An 8,988-nucleotide genomic window follows, 5' to 3' on the forward strand; every position below is an offset into this window, starting at 1 on the left:
GTACAACCTCCTGGCTAAAATATCTTTATTCAAACAACTACTGAATGTATTTTAAATTTGTAATTACCCAAGTCTAATAATATTTATTTATTTATTTATTTGAAAAAAGGTCTCGTTCTGTACCCTGACTGGCCTGGAACTCACAGAGATCTGCCTGCCTCTGCTTCCCAAATGCTGGGATTAAAGGCATGTGCCACTATACCAGACTAAATAGGTGATCCTGGGGTCCTTGCTTGGACTTTTGGTGGACAACATCCATCCCCAAAAATTACCCATGCTTTTACAGTATGTTTGTTTTCTTGTAGGACATAGCCATGAGTCCAAACATAATCATGTGAACTGATCATATGATTTTTTACTTGGTAGAGTGACTCAGTGAGATAGAGAGTTAAATAACACCAGTGTGCTTTCTTTTTCCTAGGGTTGGGGAGCCAAGTACCACAGGCAGGATGTTACTAGCACCCCCTGCTGCCTTGAGATACATCTGCATGGCCCTCTCCAGTGGCTGGATAATGTTCTTACCCAGATGGGTTCGCCCCACAATCCTATTTCCTCAGTGTCTTAAAGGGCCTCTGGCTTCTGTCTCTTTCAAACTTTTGAACCTTGCATGTACTTGAAGGATGGATATGTCAGATGGGTGAAAACCTGACAATGGAGCCTTGATAATACTTGACCTCTGTGACCAACTGTTGGATTGAGAAATAAACAAACATTGGTAACATGATGTTAATATCAAGAATCTGTTTAGTTAACTTTGTGACATTCTGTTGTATGATGAACTAAAATGTTGACTTTTAGCAGGACTTTTGTGTATAGTTTTAAAGGAGATGGCCAGGCCAGGGACAAATTATCTATTAGAAGAACAATCCTGTGCAATCCTTTTGTTGGGAGTGTTTGGCAGAGTGTTACCTTAATAGTCTTTGAAGTGAGCACTTCATCAGGTTCTGAGCCCACACTGAATCATCTTTTGATGGGTTTTCATAATGTTTTAAAACTATTTGTTTAGTTTGTTCATTTTTAAAGGCAAATCTTTATGACATACACAGTATTCTTTCTAAAACTGTATGCTGACTGTAGTGCTGTCTGAATGACGTCAGGCTTTTGCTCCTTGCTAAATATGTGTATACAGAATAATTGGAGTTTAGGAATAGTCTAAATGGCTAGTGGATCTAGAAGGTATTTGTCGGTGGGCTGGGGGAAAGGAAATGACAACTGCAAATGTCGACTATGCCTTTAGGTTCAGTTTGTTGTCTTAAATGAGCAAGCTGTTGTCTAAATTTGCTGTGTTTCAGTCTTTTTAGAGTTTTATATTACTTTTTTCCTTTCTTTTCTTTTATCTCATCTGCTCTACACTGCAGTAAAGCAGCTGGTTAATTCCTGCAACTGTGAGAACAAATGAATGATTCCTTTTATTTGCAAATCAGCTGGCTTTGTGTTTCAGTGCCCAGTATATGAAAGGCTTGAATTCAATGAGCAGTTTTTATGGAGTTTACAATACAGACATAGGCTTTAATTTCCAAATGATTTGTGTGCCAAACCTGGTAACTGTGTTCATTAATCACAGGTTTAAAGAAGTTACCTATCGGAATCCATTTCAAACATTTTTGTTTTGTTTTGTTTTTTATACTGTTTGGTTTTGTTTTCTTTTGTTAATTTTTCTATTCTCCCCCGCGCTTATACATTGAGTACCTTTATTCCAACACTAACAGGTTTTCTCTACTGGAAAATTTTAAATAAACCTGTCATTATTGCTTCCTTTGATTAAATCTGTGTCATTTTCTTTCTTTGCTTCTTAAAATTTGGGATCGGTAAGATGTGGTCTTTTAGCTAGGTCCAGGACAGCCTCCAATGCCACAGAGAAACCTTGTCTAGAAAAACCAAAAAAAAAAAAAAAAGAAAAAGGATGTTGTATTTTGAGTGATCTCACCAGATACAAAAATCTCAGTTGGTAAAGTGGGGACATGGAACCTGGCTTGGTAAAAGAGCAGAGTGATCTAAAGTCAGGAGAAAGGAAACAGGGGGGTTGGGGGTGTGAGTATAGGTGCCAGCAGGGGACAGAGGCATCAGATACCCCTGGAGCTGGAGAATCACAGTTGTGAGCCACCTGATATGAGTTTTGGGACCTGAACTCCAGTTCTTGAAAGAGCAGTATGCGTGCTCTTAAGCACTGAGCCATCATTCCAGACCCAGCTGGCATAGTTTTACACATGGAAAGCTTGCCGGCTCCTTTTGTTATGTTTCACACGCTGAAATTACGATGTGGTGGTTCTGGGAATCTCCAGCTCACCAGTACTCTAATCTTCGGCTCCTTACTGGCAAAAAGAGACCTGCATGAGTGACTAAGCCATAGCTCTTAAGATGGAGAGTGCATCCAGATGTGTCCCACGCAGCCTCAGGGGTATTCAAAGAGAAGAGAAGAAAGCAGTGTCAGAATAGGACATGTGATAACAGAAACAGAGACGAGAGAAAGAAGCAAGATAGAAAGAAGCTAGGTTGTTGACGTTGAAACTGGAGAGTGGGGCAACAAGCCAAGAGATGCAACAGACCCCCAGAAGCTGAAATAAAGCAAAAGCCTGGGTATGGCTGAGATGAGAAGAAGGCTCACTGCTTTGCTTCCCATGCCTCTGGGGTGACACCAGTCTCTGCCAGTCCTCTGCCCACAGCTGTGGCCCTCACCTCTAAGGTTGTTGGTGCTGCTCCCTACCAGCTGCTGTGTGGACAGCGTTTGTCATCCTGCTTATATATTCCAGAAACTGATGATTTCTTTATTGTTTTTAAATGATTGTTATTGCTGGGGGAAGTTGTTATTTTAAATTATGATATTAATGGGATCCTCACTTTCTATACAGATTAGTCATGTCCCTTGGTCTACTGTCTTGTGGGAAAGCTCCCACAAACTTCAATGCTCCAGACACCAGGTGATGATGTGTGTGTCAGGAAATCCACAAAGCCCAACATGGCTGTGCCTTGAAGGACAGGGCACGCTGCCACAGGCAAAGTGTGAAACTCTTATCATCAGATACAGAATTATTGTTAGTTCCATTTATGGCTGGGTTTGGCTCAGTGAGCAAAACATAATCTCAGCAATTCTAAGGACCCTGCTTCAAACTCGGAACCAAAGAGAGAAAGAGACACCCACACAGAGGGAATGTGAAGTCTCTATTCAGCTATTTGTGAAGCACCCCTGGTACAAGGCTGTACCCTACAGATGGCACAGGATGTTACCCACATTTCCAAAATGATTGGAAAATGGCATTAATGAAGTATGAATTTTTTCAATTGTTCATAACAGTGATTATCATTCATTCAATGCTCAGTTAAATATCTGCTCCACACAGTTAAATGACTACTGCCTGGTGCTAAAGGCACAGCGGTGAGTGACAGTGAGCCAGATTTCAGGGCACCCTCTCCTGCAATCACACAAACCTCTGGAAAATAGCATCGCTGGTCAGTGCTTTGCAGGGTCTTTGCCCAGGACTCAAGGGGAGAAGAATGTACCTGTGTGACTGGACTTAAGAAGAGACTTATTGTGCATTTTATGTGTGTGCACATACCATTATTTCAAAGACAGGCCTGATAGGAGTACTCAGTTTCTGGGGGGAGGGGCATTGTGTTTTATTTTGTTTGTTTTTTTGTGAAATAAAGAACTTGGGTGAATGATCTGTTCGGTGATTTTCTTATTTAAAGCAACGTCTTGAAATATGTATGTTCATTAAAAGTCAAATTTGCATTACTTATATATTTCCATGTACACATACATACATGTACTTTCCCTTCTGAAATAGTTTCTTTGAAAAAAATTGACCATTATTTAATCATATGTATGAATATTTCCCTGTATACACATGGGAAGAGAGAGGACTGTTAAGCATGTACATACAATATAAAATAATTTCTCTTTTCACTTAAAATGACGTGACATGAGCAAAAGCATTAATTCTTTCTGGGAGTCACGTTGAATAAAGAAAGGCATTTTGATTAGTTTTTGGGCATGATGTATTCCCAGAGGACTCTGGCTCCTGGGTTTATTTTAAACCTGAAAATCTGTGACATGTTAGGATGACAGTGTTAACCCTTGCTGTGGAACCATCGTCTATGCCAGCAGATGGCTGAGTCTGTTTGTGCATGCTGCTCTCTGGCAGTCCTTGGCCACCACTAAGTCTGAGGATCGGGTGACAGCCTGAAGATTTGGACGAATGACAAGATGCCTGGTCCACTTTCTGAGAGAATGGCTCTCACCTTTATTGTGGAGAAGCCTAAAATACAAACTTACAAAAACCCCAGGTGAAAGGGTTCACAACAGGATATTGATGTTAGTAGGGTGAGGTCAGATAAAGAGGGGGTCCCCATGGTTATGAGGGAAAACAACTCAGAGACCCTGTGGTGTCTGGGTCCCAACATCTCCCCCTTCTTTATATATAACAAACAGTTGTCAAGTAAGAACTATAAGATTTTAACCATTCTATCTTAGTGTGTTACTATAACTATCTATCTTCAACTACATCAAAGACCATAGAAGGATAATATATAAACTCTAGAACTGACAGAGACATCTTGCTTCCTAGATAGTCACCCAAAGGTTCTTGATAAACCTGGGACATCCATTCTTAGCCTACAGACCACAATGGGTCTGGCAGACTTCTCAGCAAAGCAGGAAATTCTAAACTCTCCAACTGCATTGGCAGTTGTGTCTAATCACCTTTTTTCTGTGTCCTGTAGAATATCTGGCAGACTCTTCCATGAAGCCGGAACCTTTTATGACTGTCCATCTTGTTTCAGCAGTCACTTTCCTGTGGGCACTCCATGTCCAGTGTATAAAGCAACAGTCAAACAATTGAGGCAAAAGCAGCTTCTTGCCCAAATGGATAGTTTGCCACATCTAAGGCAAACTTTATTTTTTTCAATGCCCATCTTCCTCTCAGATGTAACTGTTGTGTCAGGAGAAGTTGTCAAGAAAAACCCTAAACCATTTAAATGCCATATATTCCAAATGGCTTTTAATGGTTTGAAGAATATCTATATATCTAGAAAACAACAAATGAAGATGCATTCCAATACAAAGTGTCAACAAATGAGGATCCATTCCAATACAAATTATCATTTCTATATCCTATTCCTCTTTTTTTCCTTTAAAAAGTGATTAACTGTAACCACTACCATTTCTAACTGACCAATTATACATGAAAACAAATATAAGGATCACCTGGGCCACTGCTTCATGGGGTCCTACCCCATGAAACCATACCAGTATGAAACGAATCCACAGCTCTTCACCCTCCATGGAAAAAAGCAGAAATTTCTCTCCCACATAACCTGTACTTTAACAATTGTTGCTCCTTCCCCAGCAATTAATTATTTAAAGACAACACAATAGCATTCTTTTGTTAACAGTCACACATTTATGATCACACTTCATACACACAAATGTGGCCACACCATACATACTGAACATACATACATCTTTTAAACAAAATTCACAAAGGAGTGGAGGTGTCAGGGGATGGCCATCCTTACCATAGATTGGCATCTTTGGAGGATCTCCAGGACTGTCTTATCGTTGTTCATTCCTGTATGGTCTTTTGTAGGGATTGGGTCTATTCTTTATCTATTGGACATATTCTCCTTTCTCATGTGATGTGACAATGATGTGGATGGCTTGTGGTGAGGTCTCGGGGAGAGCGCCTGGAAGTGCAGGGCTATGTAATTGGCATTGCCAGTACTCTTTTATGGACCTGGGTTGTTAGTGTCACTGGGTACGGGAGATGAAGACATTGGGTTCTGCATAGGGACACAGTTCTCCTCACTGTCTCCAGAGTCTGTATTGGAGATGGAACGGCAGTACTGGGAGGACCTTGGGTTAAAGGTGTGGTTGAACGTGGACCAAGACTTGGTGACAAATGACTTGAAAGGGAGCTCATTGATGACAGTGTTGTTACTCAGGTCAAGGGGTACTGACTTTGCTTTTCGGCCAGGCTTGAGGGGCAGATTGAACGGGGGTGGCTGGATCTCACTTTCTCGGCTGACAAAGTGATAGGGCATTGTGCTCATGGGGATGTCAGAACCTGGGTTTACAGGCAAATTATTGAAATCAGAGCTGGTACTGTCTGATCGACCCAAGATAGTCTTTTCTAGAGATTTAGCAGACCAGCAGGCAGTTTCTTCACCTTGTGTTGGATCCCTGTAGTCACTGACTGGTGGTCTCTTTTGAGGGCTGCTCCCCCAAGGTGTCTTAGGATGCTGTGGTGGGGGAGATATGGCTGAGTCCCCTGGGAGGTCTCCAAATTCCTTACACGGGGTGTTGCTGGGTGCCTTGAAGATGTACACATAATCACTGTCTGCCACAGACCCTGCTCGGAGCAGGTGCTGACTGGAGCTGCTGAATTCAGATGGAGAAGAGCAGAGATTATGACTGACTAAAGAAAGGTTTCTCAGGGTGTCAGTGCTCTCTTTAGTTTGACTGAAGCTGCAGATCTGGCAGATGCTCTGGACCCACCTATTCCTGTCAACCTCTGTCTCAGCCACCAGGTAAAAGGTGTGCTCATTGATAATGATATCAAACATGAACCTCTTTTGGAGCTCTTGTTTGTTGAAGGTCAGGGCTACATCCAACTGCGTACAGAAGTTTAGGTTGATGATCCCCAGGGGTTTCTTGCAGTGTTCATTCTTATAGTATTCTAGAACATCTGGGTCACCACACATCTTACCGCTCCGCAGGATGAACCAGAATTTCTTCCAAGCATAGTGCCCCAACTTTTTCTCAGGAGGTGATTTCTCCAGCCAGCCTGTGCACACCACATCAGTTTCGTCTGACTGGAGCCCACAGCGGGTTCCAGTGGACAAGGGCACAGGCTTCTGGGTCAGCTGGCTGCTGGTGTGTAGCTCATGGAGGAGGGATTCCTCAGAGGCAGATTTCTTGGATTTCTTTAATAATTTTCTTAGCATTATTGCTTAATCCAAAGTTAATATGAAATCTTACCGGTACCTTGTCTCTTTAAACTTTCTCTGTGTGATTGACTGTGATCTCTATTCTAATCCAACTCTCTTAGGAGTTGAGGTACCTATTTTCCAGTACCTTTTGCAATTCACCCTCACAACTCCTTACTTGCTTACCAGCATTCTGAGGGTGATCTCTCAGGGTCTCCTTTTCTGTTCTCAGTGGGACCTCAATTTGTGGCTGATCTCGGCCACCAATAAGTCCGAGTATTGGGCAAAAACCTGGAGATTTGGATGAACCACAAGATGCCTGGTTCTGTTTCTGAGAGAATGTTCCTCACTTATATTGTGAAGCAGCCTTGTATACAAACTTCCAAAATCTCAGGTCAAAGGGTTCGCATCATGATCCTAGCGGGGCAAGGTTAGGAAAACAGGAGGTACCTGTGGTTATACTGAAAAACAACTCTTAGAGACCCTGTGGGGGCTGGGTCCCAACACTCAACAGTCTAACTACACTTATGAAGGATGATAAACTCTAGGACATGCTAAAAGTGAATCAAGGGAAGCCCATAAATCTGTGATTCCAAAGTCTTAGGTCTCAATGCAGCTGTAATTACTAATTAAATCACTCAATGACTAGGTGAAACAGAGCAGAGATGAATCAAATGCTTCACTCCTCCGGGTCACACAATGCTCACAGCTGGTAAGAGAATTAGCATTAGTGTGGAATCAACTGCATGCACCAAACTCTGGGAAGACAGTCTCAGGTCTTAAGTCTCTTCCACAGGCATTGCTAGTTGAAGTCCAAAAGCCAGGGAATACTGGCACTTAGAGAAAAGAGGTTTCCACTGTCATTTTAAAATAAGCATTTAAGATAAAAGCTGGAAGTTTGCACGAATAGAAAAAAAATAGGGTTAGATAATGCTAAAACAAATGCTAATAATTCAGTGTAATGTACAAAAATTACCACTTTTAACTTGAGTATGCCTTAAGAAAAGAGTACAAATTGTATTTACATAATTATACACTTTGTTTTTGACTTCTTTTTCTTTTTTTTACCATCTTTGCTCATCTTTTCTTTATGATTTCGAATTTCTCGGACTAATGTATAGAAGGCATCATCAACACCCAGATTACATTACAATGCATTTTTTAATCTTCACACGGCCAGGAGTCTTTTCTTCTTTGCTGATTTTTTTCAATCTGTACTGTCGGATCTCTCTCACCAATGCATAAAAAGCATCCTCCACTCTCTGTCTTGTCTTTGCTGAGGTTTCAATAAATGGAATCCCATAACTTCCTGCTAAGTCCTGAGCCTGTTTTGTGTCTACTGCTCTAGAAGGCAAATCACATTTATTCCCTACTAGGACCATAGGCACATCTTCAGCGTCTTTTACTCTTTTAATTTGTTCTCTATAATGGTGAATAGCTTCAAATGATTTAGTATTATTCATGGCAAATACACAAAGAAAGCCCTCCCCAGTCCTCATGTACTGGTCGCTCATTGCACTGTACTCCTCTAGACCTGCTGTGTCGAGAATGTCCAAGTGACAGATTTCTCTATCAATTACTACTTGTTTCCTGTAGGAGTCCTCTATTGTAGGATCATATTCATCCACAAAGAGATTCTGAATTAGCTGTATCGTCAAGGCACTCTTGCCTACGCCATCAGCTCCAACTACCACAAGTTTATACTCAGTCATTTTCAGCAGGCCTCTACCCGTGGCGTGCCACACCTCAGGTCCCTTGCTGGCTCTCTCCAGGTACGAAATGACACGTGAGCCGGACTCTGGGCAAGCTGCCGCCTTCCTCCTCCCCCTCCACTGCCGCCTCAGCTGCAGAATCGCAACAGTAGTAATTTTTAAACTACGTCTGATCCAATTAATATCACCCAGAAACCTCTGAAAACCATTTAAAGTTTGAAGGGTGTCCAGCCGAAGACTAATCTTTTGAGGGTGCACCCCATTTGCCACAACCAAGCATGTCTTAGGTTTGGCTCCCTCACTGACCTTCTTATTTCAATGCATAGCAGAAGCAATAACTTGTCCCATAATG

At 41.8% G+C, this 8,988-nt stretch overlaps 1 protein-coding gene across 2 annotated transcripts; it reads right to left on the reverse strand.

Annotated features, from left to right (window-relative positions):
- Positions 1-7,945: 7,945 nt before the first annotated feature.
- On the reverse strand, positions 7,946-8,659 carry LOC113838796 (GTPase KRas-like). Of its 2 annotated transcripts, XM_035453576.1 has the most exons (2): positions 8,188-8,659; positions 7,946-8,063 (listed from the first exon to the last, which is right to left on the reverse strand). In XM_035453576.1, the coding sequence occupies exons 1-2, from the start codon at positions 8,634-8,636 to the stop codon at positions 7,946-7,948; spliced, it is 567 nt and encodes a 188-aa protein (XP_035309467.1). In that variant the 5' UTR covers positions 8,637-8,659. The 2 variants fall into 2 exon arrangements, with proteins under 2 accessions (XP_035309467.1, XP_035309466.1); XM_035453575.1 differs by having other exon boundaries at positions 7,989-8,659.
- Positions 8,660-8,988: the final 329 nt, after the last annotated feature.

Source organism: Cricetulus griseus, unplaced genomic scaffold (assembly GCF_003668045.3).
Source record: "Cricetulus griseus strain 17A/GY unplaced genomic scaffold, alternate assembly CriGri-PICRH-1.0 unplaced_scaffold_1, whole genome shotgun sequence".
Taxonomy (NCBI): Eukaryota; Metazoa; Chordata; class Mammalia; order Rodentia; family Cricetidae; genus Cricetulus; species Cricetulus griseus.